The following is a 20,802-nucleotide window of genomic DNA, read 5'->3' on the forward strand; positions in this document are numbered from 1 at the left end:
GAAGAGACACCACAGCCCACTTCCTGAGGAGGACCAGGCTGGCGGGATTAAGACTGAAGAGCACTCCAATAGTATCATAGATGAAGAGGAGGAGACAACCTCTTATGTCAACGGTAGCACGGGGGAAACAAGAACTAGCCCTAAACATCTTGACGTAAAAGATATACAGTGCAGTCGGAAAGTATTCAGAACCCTTGACTTTTTACACATTTTGTTATGTTACTGCCTTATTTTAAAATGAATTAAATAGTTTTTCCCCCCCTCATCAACATTCACACAATACCCCGTAATGACAAAGCAAAAACAGGTATTTTTTTCTGGTAATTTCAAATTTACATACAGTTGAAGTCGGAAGTTGACATACACCTTTGCCAAATACATTTAAACTCAGTTTTTCACAATTCCTGACATTTAATCCTAGTAAAAATTCCCTGTCTTAGGTCAGTTAGGATCACCACTTTATTTTAAGAATGTGAAATGTCAGAATAATAGAGAATTATTAATTTCAGCTTTTATTTCTTTCATCACATTCCCAGTGGGTCAGAAGTTTACATACACTCAATTAGTATTTGGTAGCATTGCCTTTAAATTGTTGAACTTGGGTCAAACGTTTCAAGTAGCCTTCCACAAGCTTCCCACAATAATTTTGGCCCATTCCTCCTTACAGAGCTGGTGTAAAAGAGTCAGGTTTGTAGGCCTCCTTGCTCGCACACGCTTTTTCAGTTCTGCCCACACATTTTCTATAGGATTGAGGTCAGGGCTCTGTGATGGCCAGTCCAATACCTTGACTTTGTTGTCCTTAAGCCATTTTGCCACAACTTTGGAAGTATGCTTGGGGTCGTTGTCCATTTGGAAGACCCATTTGAGATGTTGCTTCAATATATCGACATAATTTTCCCTCTTCATGATGCCATCTATTTTGTGAAGTGCACCAGTCCCTCCTGCAGCACCCTCACAACATGATGCTGCCACCCCCGTGCTTCACGGTTGGGATGGTGTTCTTTGGCTTGCAAGCCTCCCCCTTTTTCCTCCAAACATAACGATGGTCATTATGGCCAAACAGTTCTATTTTTGTTTCATCAGACCAGAGGACATTTCTCCAAAAAGTACGATCTTTGTCTCCATGTGCAGTTGCAAACCATAATCTGGCTTTTTTATGGCGGTTTTTGAGCAGTGGCTTCTTCCTTGCTAAGCGGCCTTTCAGGTTATGTCGATATAGGGCTCGTTTTACTGTGGAAATAGATACTTTTGTACCTGTTTCCTTCAGCATCTTCACAAGGTCCTTTGCTGTTGTTCTGGGATTGATTTGTTCTTTTTCGCACCAAAGTACGTTAATCTCTAGGAGACTGAACGCGTCTCCTTCCTGAGTGGTATGACGGCTGCGTCGTCCCATGGTGTTTATACTTGCGTACTATTGTTTGTACAGATGAACATGGTACCTTCAGGCGTTTGGAAATTCTTGGCTGATTTCTTTTGATTTCCCCATGATGTCAAGCAAAGAGGCACTGAGTTTGAAGGTAGGCCTTGAAATACATCCACAGGTACACCTCCAATTGACTCAAATGATGTCAACTAGCCTATCAGAAGCTTCTAAAGCCATGACCTTATTTTCTGAAATTTTCCAAGCTGTTTAAAGGCACAGTCAACTTAGTGTATGTAAACTTCTGACCCACTGGAATTGTGATACAGTGAATTATAAGTGAAATAATCTGTCTATAAACAATTATTGGAAAAATTACTTGTGTCATGCACAAAGTAGATGTCCTAACTGACTTGCCAAAACTATTGTTTGTTAACAAGATATTTATGGAGTGGTTGAAAAACGAGTTTTAATGACTCCATCCTAAGTATATGTAAACTTCCGACTTCAAATGTTAGTATTCAGACCCTTTACTCAGTACTTTGTTGAAGCATCTTTGGCAGCGATTACAGTCTCGAGTCTTCTTGGGTATGACTCTACAAGCACGACACACCTGTATTTACGGAGTTTCTGACATTCTTATCTGCAAATCCTCTCAAGCACTGTCAGGTTGGAAGGGGAGCGTTGCTGCACAGCTATTTTCAGTTCTCTCCAGAGATGTTCGATCGGGTTCAATTCCGAGCTCTGGCTGGGCCACTCAAGGACATTCAGAGACGTGTCCCGAAGCCACTCCTGCATTGTCTTGGCTGTGGGCTTATTATGGTCATTGTTCTGTTGGAAGTTGAACCTTTGCCCCGGTCTGAGAGCTCTGGAGCAGGTTTTCATCAAGGATCTCTCTGTACTTTGCTCTGTTCTTCTTTCCCTCAATCCTGACTAGACTTTCAGTCCTTGCCACTGAAAAACATTCCCACAGCATGATGCTGCCTCCACCATGCTTCACCGTAGGAATGGTGCCCGGTTTCCTCCAGACGTGACGCTTGGCATTCAGGCCAAAGAATTCAATCTTGGTTTCATCAGACCAGAGAATATGGTGTCTCATGGTCTGAGTCCTTTAGGTGCCTTTTGGCAAACTCCAAGCAGGCTGTCATGTGCCTTTTACTGAGGAGTGGCTTCTGACTGGCCACTCTACCATGATGGTCTGATTGGTGGAGTACTACAAAGATGGTTGTCCTTCTGGAAGGTTCTCCCATCAGAGGAACACAGAGGACCTCTGTCAGTGACCATCGGGTTCTTGGATATCTCCCTGACCAAGGCCCTTCAACACCGGTTGCTCTGTTTGGCCGGGCGGCCAGCTCTAGGAAAGTCTTGGTGGTTCCAAACTTCTTCCATTTAAGAATCATGGAGGCCGCTGTTCTTGGGGACCTTCAATGCTGGAGAAATGTTTTGCTACCCTTCCCCAGATCTGTGCCTCAACACAATCCTGTCTCGGAGCTCTACGGACAATTCGTTCGCCCTCATGGCTTGGTTTTTGCTCTGACATGCACTGTCAACTGTGGGACCTTTTATATAGGCAGGTGTGTGCTTTTACAAATCATGTCCAGTCAATTGAATTTACACCAGCTGGACTCCAATCAAGTTGTAGAAACATCTCAAGGATGATCAATGGAAACAGGATGCACCTGAGCTCCATTTAGAGTTTCATAGTAAAGGGTCTGAACACTTATTTAAATTAGAAACAGGATGCACCTGAGCTCCATTTAGAGTTTCATAGTAAAGGGTCTGAATACTTATTTAAATAAGATATTTCTGTTTTTGTTTTTTTTGCCAACAAAAAAATTGCCAGTGTGTCTAAAATCTTGTTTCAGCATTGTCGTTGTGGGTTATTGTGTTATTGTGGGGTATAGTGGTGTTGTAGGGTATTGGGGTATTGAGTCGTTGTGGGGTATAGTGGCGTTGTGGGGTTTTGCGGCATTGTGGGGTGTTGCGGCATTGTGGGGTATATTGTCGTTATGGGGTATTGTGGCGTTGTGGGGTATTGTGGCATTATGGGGTATTGTGTCGTTGTGGGGTATTGTGTCATTGTGGGGCATTGTGTCATTGTGGCATTGTGGGGTATATTGTCGTTATGGGGTATTGTGGCATTATGGGGTATTGTGTCGTTGTGGGGTATTGTGTCATTGTGGGGTATTGTGTCATTGTGGGGTATTGTGGCATTATGGGGTATTGTGTCGTTGTGGGGTATTGTGGCATTATGGGGTATAGCGGCGTTGTGGGGTATTGTGGTGTTGTGGGGTATTGTGGGGTGTTGCGGCATTGTGGGGTATATTGTCGTTATGGGGTATTGTGGCGTTGTGGGGTATAGCGGCGTTGTGGGGTATTGTGGCGTTGTGGGGTATTGTGGCGTTGTGGGGTGTTGTGGGGTATTGTGGCGTTGTGGGGTATAGTGGCGTTGTGGGGTATAGTGGCGTTGTGGGGTATTGTGGCGTTGTGGGGTATTGTGGCGTTGTGGGGTATTGTGGCGTTGTGGGGTATTGCGGCGTTGTGGGGTATTGCGGCGTTGTGGGGTATAGTGGCGTTGTGGGGTATACTGGGTTATTGTGGCGTTGTGGGGTATAGTGGCGTTGTGGGGTATAGTGGCGTTGTGGGGTATTGTGGCGTTGTGGGGTATTGTGGCGTTGTGGGGTATTGTGGGGTATTGTGTCGTTATGGGGTATTGTGTCGTTATGGGGTATTGTGGCGTTGTGGGGTATTGTGGCGTTGTGGGGTATTGTGGGGTGTTGTGGGGTATTGTGGGGTGTTGTGGGGTATTGTGGGGTATTGTGGCGTTGTGGGGTATTGTGGCGTTGTGGGGTATTGTGGCGTTGTGGGGTATTGTGGCGTTGTGGGGTATTGTGGGGTATTGTGGCGTTGTGGGGTATTGTGGCGTTGTGGGGTATTGTGGGGTATTGTGGCGTTGTGGGGTATTGTGGGGTATTGTGGGGTATTGTGGCGTTGTGGGGTATTGTGGCGTTGTGGGGTATTGCGGCGTTGTGGGGTATTGTGGGGTATTGTGGCGTTGTGGGGTATTGTGGCGTATTGTGGGGTATTGTGGGGTATTGTGGCGTTGTGGGGTATTGTGGCGTTGTGGGGTATTGTGGTGTTGTGGCGTTGTGGGGTATTGTGGGGTATTGTGTGGAGATTGTGTGGAGATTGAGGATTTTATATTTAATCCATTTTAGAAAAAGGCCGTAACAGAATGTGTAAGAAGTCAAGGGGTCTGAATACTTTCTGAATGCACTGTGCTTCTTGGAAGAACACTGGTGTATGTTTACAAGAAGTTATTTTATTTAGATATTTATACTCAACAAAGACAGCTAAATATGATGAAAATATGTTATCTGTATTGTTGTGTAGAAAAATAATGAGCCAAGTAAATAATGACTTTGATTGGTCCTTTCATTTGTGATACACAGTAAGCAAATGTCATTGACAGAGTTACCTCAGGTGTGTTAGAAGATACACCTCAGTTACCTGGTATGGAGGAGAGGATAATAGAGGTGGCACAGCAGGGTTGGGGTGAATTTCTTTATCCTATGAAAGTGATGTGTCATTTTAACTTCTGGGTTCGGGTTTTGTAGGCTAAGAATGGCCTCCAAATTGTCATCTTCAAACTCATTTGATGTATAGTACCAGTCAAAAGTTTGGCCACACCTACTCATTCAAGGGTTTTTCATTATTTTGTACTATTTTCTACATTGTAGGACAATAGTGAAGACATTAACACATGGAATCATGTAGTAACTAAAAGTGTTAAACAAATCAATATTGAGATTCTTCAAAGTAGCTACCCTTTGCCTTGATGACAGCTTTGCACACTCTTGGCATTCAACCAGCTTCATAAATAATGCTTTTTTCCCCAACAGTCTTGAAGGAGTTCCCTCATATGCTGAGCACATGTTGGCTGCTTTTCCTTCACTCTGCGGTCTAACTCATCCCAAACCATCTCAATTGGGTTGAGGTTGGGTGATTGTGGAGACCAGGTCATCTGATACAGCACTCCATCACTCTCCTTGATCAAATAGCCCTTGTTGGGGCTAGGGGGCAGTATTTGCACGGCCGGATAAAAAAATGTACCCGATTTAAACTGGTTACTACTCTTGCCCAGAAACGAGAATATGCATATAATTAGTAGATTTGGAGTTTCTAAAACTGTTTGAATGGTGTCTGTGAGTATAACAGAACTCATATGGCAGGCCACAACCTGAGAAGATTCCATACAGGAAGTGCCCTGTCTGACAATTTGTTCTCCTTCTGTGGCATCTCTATAGAAAATACAGCATCTCTGCTGTAACGTGACATTTTCTAAGGCTTCCATTGGCTCTCTAAAGCCGCCAGAAAGTGGAATGGGGTGTCTGCTGTCTCTGGGCAAAGAACAGCAGCAGAATTTGTAAGTGGTCAGCCTGGGGACAATGAGACTGAGATGCGCGTTTACGAGACTACTCCATTTTTTTCCTTTCAGCCTTTGAATGAATACAACGTTGCCCGGTTGGAATATTATCGCTATTTTACGAGAAAAATAGCATAAACATTGATTTTAAACAGCATTTGACATGTTTCTAAGTACGGTAATGGAATATTTTGAAATTCTTTGTCACGAAATGCGCTCGCGCGTCACCCTTCGGAAAGTGACCTGAACGCACAAACAAAACGGACCTATTTGAATATAACTATGGATTATTTGGAACCAAAACAACATTTGTTGTTGAAGTAGAATGTGTTTGAGAAATTGAAGTTATAGCATTTTTGAGGTATTTGTATTTCGCACCACGCGATTCAACTGGCTGTTGACTAAGTGGGACGCAAATGTCCCACCTAGCCCAGACAGGTTAACCTCTCTAGGGTATGTGGGACGAAATCGTCCCACCTACTCAACAGCCAATGGAATTCCGTGGCGCGATATTCAAATGCCTTAGAAATGCTATTACTTCAATTTCTCAAACATATTACTATTTTACACCATTTTAAAGACAAGACTCTCGTTAATCTAACCACACTGTCCGATTTCAAAAAGGCTTTACAACGAAAGCAAAACATTAGATTATGTCAGCAGAGTACCCAGCCAGAAATAATCAGACACCCATTTTTCAAGCTAGCATATGTCACAAAAACCAAAACCACAGCTAAATGCAGCACTAACCTTTGATGATCTTCATCAGATGACACTCCTAGGACATTATGTTATACAATACATGCATGTTTTGTTCAATCAAGTTCATATTTATATCAAAAACCAGCTTTTTACATTAGCATGTGACGTTCAGAACTAGCATACCCACCGCCAACTTCCGGTGAATTTACTAAATTACTCACGATAAACGTTGACAAAAAACATAACAATTATTTTAAGAATTATAGATACAGAACTCCTTTATGCAATCGCGGTGTCCGATTTTAAAATAGCTTTTCGGCAAAAGCACATTTTGCAATATTCTGAGTAGATAGCTCGCCATCACGGGCTAGCTATTTTGACACCCACCAAGTTTGGCACTCACCAAACTCAGATTTACTATAAGAAAAATTGGATTACCTTTGCTGTTCTTCATCAGAATGCACTCCCAGGACTTCTACTTCATCCACAAATGTTGTTTTGGTTCAAAATAATCCATAGTTATGTTCAAATATCCTCTGTTTTGTTCTTGCGTTCAAGACACTATCCGAACGGTGACGCGTATCGTGACAAATGTCTAAATATTCCATTACCGTACTTCGAAGCATGTCAAACGCTGTTTAAAATCAATTTTTATGCGATTTTTCTCGTAAAAAAAATGATAATATTCCGACCGGGAAACCCTGTTTTCGTTCAAAGACTCGAAATATCTAAAATGGACTCTTCACGTGCGCGACCGTCTCATTGTTCTCAGATCGACCACTTACCAAATGCGCTACTGTTTTTCAGCCAGAGACTGCAAAGTCATCATTCAACGTTCTGGCGCCTTCTGAGAGCCTATGGGAGCCTTAGGAAGTGTCACGTTACAGCAGAGATCCTTTGTTTTCAATAGAGTGTAGAAGGCCAAGAAATGGTCAGAGAGGGCACTTCCTGTACAGAATCTTCTCAGGTTTTTGCCTGCCATATGAGTTCTGTTATACTCACAGACACCATTCAAACAGTTTTAGAAACTTTAGGGTGTTTTCTATCCAAATCAAACAATTATATGCATATTCTAATTTCTGGGCAGTAGTAATAACCAGATTAAATCGGGTACGTTTTTTATCCGGATGTGAAAATACTGCCCCCTACCCTAGAGAGGTTAAACAGCCTAGAGGTGTGTTTTGGGTTATTGTCCTGTTGAAAAACAAATGAGAGCCAGTTTCATCATAGCGCTTGATGGTTTTTGCGACTGCATTTGAAGAAACATTCAAAGTTATTTACATTTTACAGATTGACTGACCTTCGTGTCTTAAAGTAATGATGGACTGTCGTTTCACTTTGCTTAATTGAGCTGTTCTTGCCATAATATGTACTTGGTCTTTTACCAAATAGGGCTATATTCTGTAAACCAACCCTATCTTGTCACAACACAACTGATTGTCTCAAACACATTAAGGAAAGAAATTCCACAAATTAACTTTTAACAAGGCACACATGTTAATTGAAATGCATTCCAGGTGACCAGTGGTGGAAAAAAGTACTAAATTGTCATATGAGTAAAGATTTACATTTTACATTTTACCTTAATAGAAAATGACTCAAGTAAAGGTCTACAAGTATTTGATTTTAAATATACTTAAGTATCAAAAGTATAAAGAATTTCAACTTCCTTGTATTAAGCAAACCAGATGGGACAATTCTTTTTGTTGTTGTTTTATTTACAGATAGCCAGGGGCACGCTCCAACACTCAGACATAATTTACAAACGAAGCATTTGTGTTTAGTTATTCCGCCAGATCAGAGGCAGTAGGGATGACCAGGGATGTTCTCTTGATAAGTGTGTGAATTAGACCATTTTCCTGTCCTGCTAAGCATTCAAAATGTAACTAGTACTTTAGGGTGTCAGGGAAAATGTATAGGAAGTACTTTACACCAGTGCAGGTGACTACCTCATGAAGCTGGTTGAGAGAATGCCAAAAGTGTGCAAAGCTGTCATCAAGGCAAAGGGTGGCTATTTTGATTTAACACTTTTTTTGATTACTACATGATTCCATGTGTTATTTCATAGTTTTGATGTCTTCACTATTAACCTACAATGTAGAAAATAGAAAAATAAAGAAAAATCCTTGAATGAGTAGGTGTGTCCAAACTTTTGACTGGTACTGCATAATAAAATGTATGTGTTTTTGTATGAATGTACTTACCATATCGGTTTTCAACTTATTTGATGCCCAAGAAGGAGCACGAAGCCGAAAAGTTACTTTTCATTAGAACTACACACATAAACTACAACTCCCAACAGAAGTATATGTCTATCTTTTGAGAGTTTGCAGCAGGGGAGAACAAACTGCCTTCTCTCACTTAGGATATCAAGGCCGACCGGGGTACTGAGGCAATGTTTTCAGAAAGTTGGATTCCCCCGTTATAATCAATGGGAGTATGGCAAACTTCATGGTCAATATTCGTTGATATCAGAATTTTTTCGTTACACAATGTGACCAGTACTTGCTTCTTTTTCACCAGAAGTATGTCCTTGAACCGATTTATTTTAAAATCACACACATTAGAAGTTATAAGGATAATTTGCAGCCTGCAGTGACCCAGTCGGCCTTCAACTTGAGATACTCAATGAAAGGGAGCAGCACTGAGCTAGCCTGCAACGTCACTTCCTGGAGTAGCTCAAACTGCATGTGATATTTCAGTTCCTGGAGTAGCTCAAACTGCATGTGATGTTTCAGTTCCTGGAGTAGCTCAAACTGCATGGGATGTTTCACTTCCTGGAGTAGCTCAAACTGCATGTGATGTTTCAGTTCCTGGAGTAGCTCAAACTGCATGTGCTGTTTCCAAAAACTCCTCCATGTAGCAAGATGGCGACATGCTGAAATGACACTTCCTCATCTTCAAACGCTCCGCTGAGAATTCACATAGGAAACAATCGGGCGACGCCATTGATGGCTGGGTCCTTATTTTATACAGTGTGGTTTGCAGGTCTACAAAAAACTACTGTCTGGAAAGGTTCAGTCAAAAACCCAGCATAATCTTCTTACCCCGCTCCAGCATGGTAACAAGGCTGCAGAGTTGTAGTTCAAATTTTCTAACTTTAGGAGATATTTAGGGTATTCGTTTCTGAGCGTCAAATATTTTGATAAAAGGCAAATGTTTATATCTTAAATGACCGCGTTTTCATGAATTTGATCATATAATCTTGAAGCCCATTCAAGAGATTATGGGACACGACCCAGAAGTAACGTGGAAGTGGCCATCACCAGAGGAAAAGAGAGAAGGGAGTGTCCAACTCGGCGGAAAATCTTTCTCCCTCCAGCAGGTGGCGTTGTTTCGCCCACCAAGCAAGGAGTTGTATATGGAGGCCAAAGAGTGTCGGATTTGTTCAACAACAAAACATTATTTGCTACATGAGGTTTATTTGATCTAATATGCGTTTCGTAACGCTTAAGTTGTTACGAGTGTACTTATATAAGTAGGACACGTTACATCCCCGCAACTTTAAGAAAAAAAAAACACTTTAAATCCGCATTGTCTCAAGATGGCTATGCATATTCATGAAATGGGGCATAGCATCTCTCCCCATTGAATAACGGCGGTTGACGTCAACAACCCTCATTGAATATTCAGAACTGGATTACAATAATGAGATGTATCCACCAATCCAAAGAAAGGATAGACCGAAGCTTGACAGCCCGCGGTGCCGCTTTTGTGGACAACGAATCCCAACAGAGAGACATGTACTGTATCCTGTCAGTATATCCATAATATTTGCTGTCGCTTTCACAGCAATTTCAATCCAGGAAGTAAATTCTAAGGCCCACCCACCAAAACAGGCTTCAGAAAATGTGTTTCATGGTCCAGGAAGCGGAACCGAAAAATTAATGACCATTAATTGATAATTGTATTAAGAGTAAGAATTTGTGATCTACATCTTGTAAAAGTTGTTACTACTCGTTGCTTTTCTCCACTAGCGTTGCATGAGAAGGGTTGGCTACACCTCGCCAGAAGTATATTACTGGGATTTACAATACACTACTACTAATAATTTATTAAACTTCTATAGGGTTTTTCATAGAATCCCAAAACGCTTCAAAAACAACAACAACAAACTTGACAAGCAATATATCATGACAGGTCGACGAATATCGGCCAAGTCTTTGAACGCTGCATCCTTCGAAGAGGAGGGGGTCAGTTGATGGTTTGAGGACGGTAGATGACGGTGATGGAATCCGCTGATAATCTTGTCGAGGGCAAGTCAGGGAAGCAGCCTGAGTCATGTAGCCACTGGACTTCTCCTCTTCCACTCTGTGTATTACCCATTTAGGTGATGCCTCAGGAGCAGTCAACTTAGTATTATTATAATAACATTATTTGGATTAAGAAATTAAAATATACATTTTGTAAAACACCACTGCAGTGTGCTCCTGAACTGGTGGTGGCGGTATAGAGTCCACAACAGAAGATAATCCGGACCGGAAATTAGACCGGAAGCAGAAAGACACTGATGTAGCTAGCCAGAAGTCTGGATTAGCTGTTCACGTAATTTTGTGGAAAATTCGTAAAATATCACAATGATATGGTTGAAAAATATGCTGTGACGTTGCCAAACTCGAACTGTAAACACGGAGCAGGCAATATTTCCAACTACTATTTTTATAATCGGGTTTAGCAAAGCCGTTAGCTAGCTTCCTGCTTGCCGTTAGCCTAGCTAGCTAACCTTTGTCAAATTGTAATGGCAAGTGCTACTAGTAGCGAGGCTATTTAATTCGCTAGCTAACTAGCTAACGTGACCTCGTGGTGAACATTTAATTTCAGAGGAAGGACGTGGACGATTTCAGAAATTCATTTTCCGCTACAGCATTTAGCTAACTGCTTCAACAATTCCTGAAGGATTCAAGATGGATGAGGTGAGAACCATGACTTTGGTTGGTAGCAAACGAAACGTTCTCTAGCTAGCTAGTTGCGTCCCGTTTCTCCACCCTTTTCCCAAAGTGTGCACTCCCAGATTTAAAACAAGCATCGGATTGGTGTTAGTTAGCACAGTAGTAGTGGCTAGATGGAGATAGCTAGCGTTAGCTATCAGTAGTGGGGATTGATCTTGTGTAATCCAAATACACGTCGGCAGAAAAGTAGCTAGCCTTTAGCATTCTCCACTCTTCTCCCGACATATACTTGGTTTACACACGAACACGACCATTCCCCGCAGTGCTGAGCGATTAGTTATTTTTTGAGGTTCGATTCAGAAAAATAAACTATTTTCGGTTTCGATTATTGGGGTTGAATGCACAGGATTTTACTAATAATGAAAGTCCCATGATGGTAGTGAATGCCAGTTACTGCGTTTAACCTATTAACCATTCATTTACTCTAGTAAAATATTTCAGTTGTGTATATTACATGTTTTATTTTATGACTTTCATTTCATGCCAAGTCATCTCATCAGAGCTGCTGCCCGACAATCACTATTTTGTAGTAATTTAAAGTAAATAAGGCATACTTGTATGACTGCTGAATAGGGAAAGGTTGTACAACCTAGTCAGTTGTGCAACTGAATGCCTTAACTGAAATGTGTCTTCTACATTTAACCCAACCCCTCTGAATCAGAGAGGTGCAGGGGGTTGCCTTAATCAACATCCACCATGTCAGGGTAGAAAGACAGATTTTTACCTTGTCAACTCAGGGATTCGATTCAGCAATCTTTCGGTTACTGGCCCAAAGCTCTAACCACAAGGCTACCTGCCTCCCCAAGCAACTATCAATCACTTAGATCATGCATTTTCAGGTAGAGAGAGCTCTCAAATCTTGCTGTAGCAGGCATAAAAGAAACACAGACCAGACAAATAGATGCACAATAGATTATGGTCATTGTAGTTTAGTGCATAAAATGTTGTAATTATGTAGAATATTGGCCTGTTGGAAACTACAACATCTCACAGTTCAGGCTGGATCTGATGTATCTCTAGAGAAACTACAACTTCCTACTACATCTCACAGTTCAGGCTGGATCTGGTGTATCTAGAGAAACTACAACTTCCTACTACATCTCACAGTTCAGGCTGGATCTGGTGCATCTAGAGAAACTGCAAGGTGCTCATTGAGCTCACAGAAAGAAATGAAACGTTGGTCAATCAGTTGTTTTAAAAATGAAGAATAACAGACATTTTGGTGAATTGCTCAGTACTAGTGGAATTCCTTGTTATTGCTGTTGGTTGGTCTACAGATCTCTCCCTGACCTAGCTAGGTTACTAAACTCAACTCCATGGTGGAGGAAGTTTCTGATGAAGTCCACCAATGGAGTTGAGCTCCCATGCCCTGAACCAGATCTAACCGGTCTCTGATTGTGTTGGTGGGGGAATAGAGATGTCTAAAGATCGCAGCGTCGTTGTATCTGTCTCATTAAGGCGTCTCTGAGCGCACGGGCAGCGCCATTGAGGCCATCTCCATTTTGAATTAGTCAATTTACTGCTACTTCTATGAGTTGGTAAACAAACTGAAAGGGTGCATACTGCCACCTGGCGCGTGTTATTTGAACAGACATGACGCCACGGTTGGCCTGCAGTTATGGTATGTTTGCTAATGAGTATAATAAATTGGCAGGTCCTTCCTGCCTACCTGGATAGAATTATGTGATCCTTCTTTAAACCATAGGAAGTCCCACCCAGTTGACTACTTTCAAATTGTAAAATCAATCAAATGTATTTATAAAGCCATTTTTACATCGGCTGATGTCGCAAAGTGCTGTACAGAAACCCAGCCTAAAACCCAAACAGCAAGCAATGCAGATGTAGAAGCACGGTGGCTTGGAAAAACTCTCTAGAAAGGCCAGAACCTAGGAAGAAACCTAGAGAGGAACCAGGCTCTGAGGGGTGGCCAGTCCTCTTCTGGCTGTGCCGGGTGGAGATTATAACAGTACATGGCTAAGATGTTCAAACGTTCATAGATGACCAGCATGGTCAAATAATAATAATCACAGTGGTTGTAGAGGGTGCAACAGGTCAGCACCTCAGGAGTAAATGTCTGTTGGCTTTTCAGAGAGGTCCTCAGAGAGAAGAAATTGAGTGAGAATTAGAGGGAGCGTGCTTAAATTCACACAGGACACTGGATAAGACAAGAGAATTACACCAGACTGACCCTAGTCCCCCAGCACGTAGACTATTACAGCATAAATACTGTAGGCTGAGACAGGAGCGATCGGGAGACACTGTGGCCCTGTCCGACAATACCCCCAGACAGGGCCAACCAGGCAGGATATAACTCCACCCACTTTGCCAAAGCACAGCCCCCACACCACTAGAGGGATATCTTCAACCACCAACTTACCACCCTGAGACAAGGCTGAGTATAGCCCACGAAGATCTCCGCCACGGCACAACCCAAGGGGGGGGGGGCAACCTGGACGTGAAGACCACGTCAGTAACTCAATCCACTCAAGTGACGCACCCTTCCTAGGGACGACATGGAAGAGCGCCAGTGACTCAGCCCCCGTAATAGTGTAAGAGGCAGACAATCCCAGTGGAGAGAGGGGAACCGGCCAGGCAGAGACAGCAAGGGCGGTTCGTGGCTCCAGAGCCTTTCCGTTCACCTTCACACCCCTGGGCCAGACTACACTTAATCATAGGACCTACTGAAGAGATGAGTCTTCAGTAAAGACTTAAAGGTTGAGACCGAGTCTGCGTCTCTCACATGGGTAGGCAGACCATTTCATAAAAATTGAGCTCTATAGGAGAAAGCCCAGCTGTTCTAGGGACAATAAGAAATATAAATTCTAGGGACAATAAGGAGTCCTGCGTCTTGTGACCGTAGCGTACGTGTAGGTATGTACCGCAGGACCAAATCAGAAAGATAGGTAGGAGTAAGCCCATGTAAAGCTTTATCCGGGTAGCCAGAAAGTAGAGCATTGCAGTAGTCTAGTCTAGAAGTGACAGAAGCATGGATACATTTTTCTGCATACGTTTTGGACAGAAAGTTTCTGATTTTTGCAGTGTTATGTAGATGGGGAAAAAAGCTGTTCTTGAAACAGTCTTGATATGTTCGTCGAAAGACAGTTCAGGGTCCAGAGTAACGCCGAGGTCCTTAACAGTTTTATTTGAGACGACTGTACAACCATCAAGATTAATTGTCAGATTCAACAGAAGATCTTTTTGTTTCTTGGGACCTAGAACTAGCATCTCTGTTTTGTCCAAGTTTAAAAGTAAACCATTTGCCGCCATCCACTTCCTTATGTCTGAAACACAGGCTTACATTTACATTTAAGTCATTTATCAGACGCTCTTATCCAGAGCGACTTACAAATTGGTGCATTCACCTTATGATATCCAGTGGAACAACCACTTTACAATAGTGCATCTAAATCTTTTAAGGGGGGGGGGGTTAGAAGGATTACTTTATCCTATCCCAGGTATTCCTTAAAGAGGTGGGGTTTCAGGTGTCTCCGGAAGGTGGTGATTAACTCCGCTGTCCTGGCGTCGTGAGGGAGCTTGTTCCAGCATTGGGGTGCCAGAGCAGCGAACAGTTTTGACTGGGCTGAGCGGGAACTGTGCTTCCTCAGAGGTAGGGAGGCGAGCAGGCCAGAGGTGGATGAACGCAGTGCCCTTGTTTGGGTGTAGGGCCTGATCAGAGCCTGAAGGTACGGAGGTGCCGTTCCCCTCACAGCTCCGTAGGCAAGCACCATGGTCTTGTAGCGGATGCGCGCTTCAACTGGAAGCCAGTGGAGAGAGCGGAGGGGCGGGGTGACGTGAGAGAACTTGGGAAGGTTGAACACCAGACGGGCTGCGGCGTTCTGGATGAGTTGTAGGGGTTTAATGGCACAGGCAGGGAGCCCAGCCAACAGCGAGTTGCAGTAATCCAGACGGGAGATGACAAGTGCCTGGATTAGGACCTGCGCCGCTTCCTGTGTGAGGCAGGGTCGTACTCTGCGAATGTTGTAGAGCATGAACCTACAGGATCGGGTCACCGCCATGATGTTAGTGGAGAACGACAGGGTGTTGTCCAGGATCACGCCAAGGTTCTTAGCACTCTGGGAGGAGGACACAAGGGAGTTGTCAACCGTGATGGCGAGATCATGGAACGGGCAGTCCTTCCCCGGGAGGAAGAGCAGCTCCGTCTTGCCGAGGTTCAGCTTGAGGTGGTGGTCCGTCATCCACACTGATATGTCTGCCAGACATGCAGAGATGCGATTCGCCGCCTGGTTATCAGAAGGGGGAAAGGAGAAGATTAATTGTGTGTCGTCTGCATAGAAATGATAGGAGAGACCATGTGAGGATATGACAGAGCCAAGTGACTTGGTGTATAGCGAGAATAGGAGAGGGCCTAGAACAGAGCCCTGGGGGACACCAGTGGTGAGAGCACGTGGTGCGGAGACAGATTCTCGCCACGCCACCTGGTAGGAGCGACCTGTCAGGTAGGACGCAATCCAAGCGTGGGCCGCGCCGGAGATGCCCAACTCGGAGAGGGTGGAGAGGAGGTTCTGATGGTTCACAGTATGCTTCCAGGGAGGGCAATTTTGGGGCTTCACCATGTTTCATCTAAATGTACAGCTGTGTGTCATCCGCATTAGCAGTGAAAGTTAACATTGTTTCCGAATGACATCGCCAAGAGGTAAAATATATAGTGGTCCTAAAACGGAACCTTGAGGAACACCGAAATTTACAGTTGATTTGTCAGAGGACAAACCATTCACAGAGACAAACTGATATCTTTCTGACAGAGAAGATCTAAACCAGGCCAGAATTTGTCCGTGGAGACCAATTTGGGTTTCCAATCTCTCCAAAAGAATGTGGTGATCGATAGGATGATCGCCAAGCAGTCTTCGATACTGCACGGTACTGTCTTTCCAAGCTAATCGGAAGACTTCCAGTTTGGTGTAGCGCCATTTCCGCTCCAATTATCTGCAAACTTGCTTCAGGGCTCGGGTATTTTTTGTATACCAGACAGCTAGTTTCTTATGACAAATGTTTTTTGTTTTTAGGCGTGCCTAGGGTATTACGCAAGGTTACATTTAGTTCCTCAGGTGGATAACTGATTTTTGTACTCTGATGTCCTTGGGTAGGTGGAGGGAGTCTGGAAGGGCATCTGGGTTGGAATCTGGGTTGTCTGAGAATTTATAGCACGGCTTTTAATGATCCTTGGTTGGGGTCTGAGCAGATTATTTGTTGCGATTGCAAAATGTAATAAAATGGTGGTCCGATAGTCCAGGATTATGAGAAAAAAACATTAAGATCAATAACATTTATTCCACTGGACAAAACTAGGTCCAGACTATGACTGTGGCAGTGAGTAGGTCCAGAGACATGTTGGACAAAACCCACTGAGTCGATGATGACTCCGAAAGCCTTTTGGAGTGGGTCTGTGGACTTTTCCATATGAATATTAAAGTCAGACAGTTTACTTTGGGAACGCTTTTCATCCAGACGTCAAAATACTGCCCCCTAGCCCAAAGAGGTTAATGCGTCAGGATGCTTCGATTCGGCTGGCGCCTAGCTCAGCTAACCAACGACTCGCATACTCCCTTTAAAAGACCTAAACTTGAAAAACGAGAAAAAAGCGTCAATAGTACTGTTTGTCCATTTTTAGACGCTGTAGCCAATATACACTTACTCAAAACAGTCCAAATTAATCTAAGATGACTCAAGAAATCTGTCATAAATTGACGTTTTTGCCGAGGAGTTCTTAGTCGTGCAAAACTAAGATGTTTGGTGTACTTTCGGTTATTATAAAACAAAATCCTCTCCGAAATATCGCAATTTTTGAAACAAGCCATAGAAAGTTGGTTGCAATTTCAGTTTAATCCACCAGAAAAGACAGAAGAAAGAACACAACACATTTTATGGTTAAACTCAAATATACTAATTGATTAAAGACAAAATATTTTAATTTTATTTTTTTGAAAAGGTATAATCTTTGTAAATGATATCGTACGTAGGACTGGTGGAGTTATGTCACACATGCAGCTAGAGATGAAACGGTATGAACATTTCGTATCACGATTATAGTGACCAATATTATCACGGTTATCAGGGTTATCACGGTTATCACGATTGTCAGGATTGTCAGGGTTATCAGGGTTATCACGGTTGTCAGGATTGTCAGTATTGTCAGGGTATTGTTAAGATGGGCTGGACATTTTCAAAAATGACTGATACACTGAAATAATTTCACGTTTTATACTGAAAACCAACAAACAACAAATAAAATTAGCAGCACTATGCACTTTTTTGTGTGCATAAACATTAAAATAATATCATTAACATTAAAGATGGCACCATGTGGCCATGAAAAGTCAAAGTTTCCTTAAGTAAGCAAATCAAATGTCCATATAAAAGCAACACAAGTAAAGCAATGTGCATGTAAGAACAATACAAACATATGTAAACACATCCAATGTGCAGGTGGAAACATTAAAATAACACAATATGTAAACAAATCAAATGAACAACACTGATTGTATGTCCGTTATCTCCTTTATAAAGAAGCAAGGTGCTGCTGGCCTAACATCCTGTATGTATGTTCTCTCCTTCACAAAGAAACAACATCCTGTATGTATGTTCTCTCCTTCATAAAGAAGCAAGGTGCTGCTGGCCTAACATCCTGTATGCATGTTCTCTCCTTCACAAAGAAACAACATCCTGTATGTATGTTCTCTCCTTCATAAAGAAACAACATCCTGTATGTATGTTCTCTCCTTCACAAAGAAACAACATCCTGTATGTATGTTCTCTCCTTCATAAAGAAGCAAGGTGCTGCTGGCCTAACATCCTGTATGCATGTTCTCTCCTTCATAAAGAAACAACATCCTGTATGTATGTTCTCTCCTTCATAAAGAAACAACATCCTGTATGTATGTTCTCTCCTTCATAAAGAAGCAAGGTGCTGCTGGCCTAACATCCTGTATGTATGCATCTTTGTTCACTTGAGATTTAAATGAAAAAATGTCAGCATATTTACTTTGTCTGGTTAAGTAGTGATCTGCGAGGGGAGACAATGTGCCCGCTGGCACTGAACACTCTGATGGCACGCTGGTTGTTGGGGTGCACAAAAGCTTCCTGGCAACCATGGCAAGGCAAGGCAGCTCTGATACATGGCCCCTCCACCACACCAGTGGATCCTCTTCTGCTGTAATGGATGGGGCCCCTCCACCACACCAGTGGATCCTCTTCTGCTGCAATGGATGGGGCCCCTCCACCACACCAGTGGATCCTCTTCTGCTGCAATGGGTGGGGTCCCTCCACCACACCAGTGGATCCTCTTCTGCTGCAATGGGTGGGGCCCCTCCACCACACCAGTGGATCCTCTTCTGCTGGAATGGATGGGGCCCCTCCACCACACCAGTGGATCCTCTTCTGCTGTAATGGATGGGGCCCCTCCACCACACCAGTGGATCCTCTTCTGCTGGAATGGATGGGGACCCTCCACCACACCAGTGGATCCTCTTCTGCTGGAATGGATGGGGCCCCTCCTCCACACCAGTGGATCCTCTTCTGCTGGAATGGATGGGGCCCCTCCACCACACCAGTGGATCCTCTTCTGCTGTAATGGGTGGGGCCCCTCCACCACACCAGTGGATCCTCTTCTGCTGGAATGGGTGGCAGAGACAGGTAGACCTTGATCTCTTCTTTCACTCTGTCTTCTGGGGAGGTCGGAATCTGACCCTCTTCACCTCTCTGCTGCCTTGTTGAGGTAATCCTTCTCAGCAACCCAGCCAGGCCTTTCCCCTCCGATGCTGCTGTGGGGGTGTTGGTGGTGGAGGTGCTGCTGGTGCTTTGTGGTTGTTCCCTGACTTGTGCAGTTGCCAACTTCAAGGCCTCCTGGACACAGCTGTCCTTTTGCAGCCTCAGGCTCATCTATAAAGCTCCTTTTGAAGCAGGGGGTCAATGAAACAAGGCATGTGCATGACTCTCTTTGCCTTCTCTGTGTATCTGTTAAGGTCTTCTCTTATTTCCCTTTTCATCTCCTTGGTCAGGGATGGCTCCGTATCCTTTTCCACCAGAACATCACGGGTGATGTGGTCCAGGACAGGCTTGATGACTGACAGTGTCACTCTTGTCTCTGAGGCAATTGCATCTGTAAACTTGCTCAGAGGTTCAAGAAGCTGGCACAGTTGCTCCATGACACTTATGTCGGCATCCTTGGGCATCAGATGCCAAGTTTCTCTTTCTCCTGCCAGTGTCGCACAGACCGGCTGCTGTTGGCTGAGGAAATGCTCAAGCATCTTGTGTGTAGATCCCCATCGGGTCACCACATCATGGATCAGAGCCTTCTGTGGCCTGTTGAGGGCAGCTTGCTTTTCTATCAGTTCTCTCCTTTTCTTCCAGCTCCGTGAGAAGCATTGGACCAGATGACGGCAGGCCTTGACTGCTGTGTCAACTCTGAATTTTCAGAGCCTTTGAGATGGCCAGGTTCAAATGATGGCCAAAGCACCCAAGCCACAGATCTGGGAACTCTTCAAAAGCCTTGATCATGTTCGTTGCATTGTCTGGTTATGCAGACCAGATCTTTCTTGTTGATTCCCCCACTTTTCCAGCATATTCTCAAAAAAACTGTGATTTTTGTGAGCTGAGTGATCTTCTGGGAAGAACTGTGTTTCCAGGCAGTTTGATTCCTGTTGCCAGTCTGGGGTGAGGTAATGGATAGTGAAGCTGATGTAGGGTTGACCACCCCTCCTTTCACTGGTCCAGAGGTCAGTAGTTGCAGCGAACCATGTTGCATGTTCTTCAGACAAGGTGACCATCTTCGATTAAATTTCCTCCAGTGGTCTTGTAAAACCCAAAATACAACCACAGTTCAGATTTGGTCCTCTTAGAAGGCTGAAAAATCTCCAGAGCGCCGTCACTGCCTTCCGCCATGTTTTCACACCAAACCCACATTGCATGCTGCGCCTGCATCAGACTGTTGCTAACTTTGGTTGATGCTGAACGGTATTTACCATGAGTTTTTCAAACCGCGGTAATCAAACACGGTTTTAATGGTAATATACATTTGAAACGATAATACTAACCGTCGGGAATTTTTCCATGGTTTATCGTGAAACCGGTAACCGTTTCATCCCTACATGCTGCTAACAAAAATATATGGCAATGTCTGCTCTACCCAAAATCACAACCAAATAATTGCAGCATTACCGCAACAATGGAAGAGGAAAGTGGAAGGGGGATTAGTAAGGAACGTATCTGTCGGCCCTGCATTAAAGAACTTAAATGGTTAAAGAAAATTGTAGTAAATAAAGTATACCAGTTTCATTTAAGGACCAAAAATTGACAGCTGTGCCATGTAGATTGCAAAATAGTTGGGAAGAGATTTTTGATGTACCAAT

General features: G+C 43.5%; 1 protein-coding gene across 3 annotated transcripts in view; it reads left to right on the plus strand.

Moving 5' to 3' along the window:
* The first annotated feature begins 10,991 nt into the window (after positions 1-10,991).
* The window catches only part of LOC115147679 (zinc finger protein 721), a 34,609-nt gene continuing 24,798 nt past the window's right edge, over positions 10,992-20,802 (plus strand). For all 3 annotated transcript variants that reach the window (XM_029689979.1, XM_029689978.1, XM_029689980.1), the window contains exon 1: positions 10,992-11,401. In XM_029689979.1, coding sequence (XP_029545839.1) covers positions 11,393-11,401 — 9 coding nt within the window. In that variant the 5' untranslated portion in view covers positions 10,992-11,392. The remainder of the gene's footprint in view (positions 11,402-20,802) is intronic.

Source organism: Salmo trutta, chromosome 14 (assembly GCF_901001165.1).
Source record: "Salmo trutta chromosome 14, fSalTru1.1, whole genome shotgun sequence".
Taxonomy (NCBI): domain Eukaryota; kingdom Metazoa; phylum Chordata; class Actinopteri; order Salmoniformes; family Salmonidae; genus Salmo; species Salmo trutta.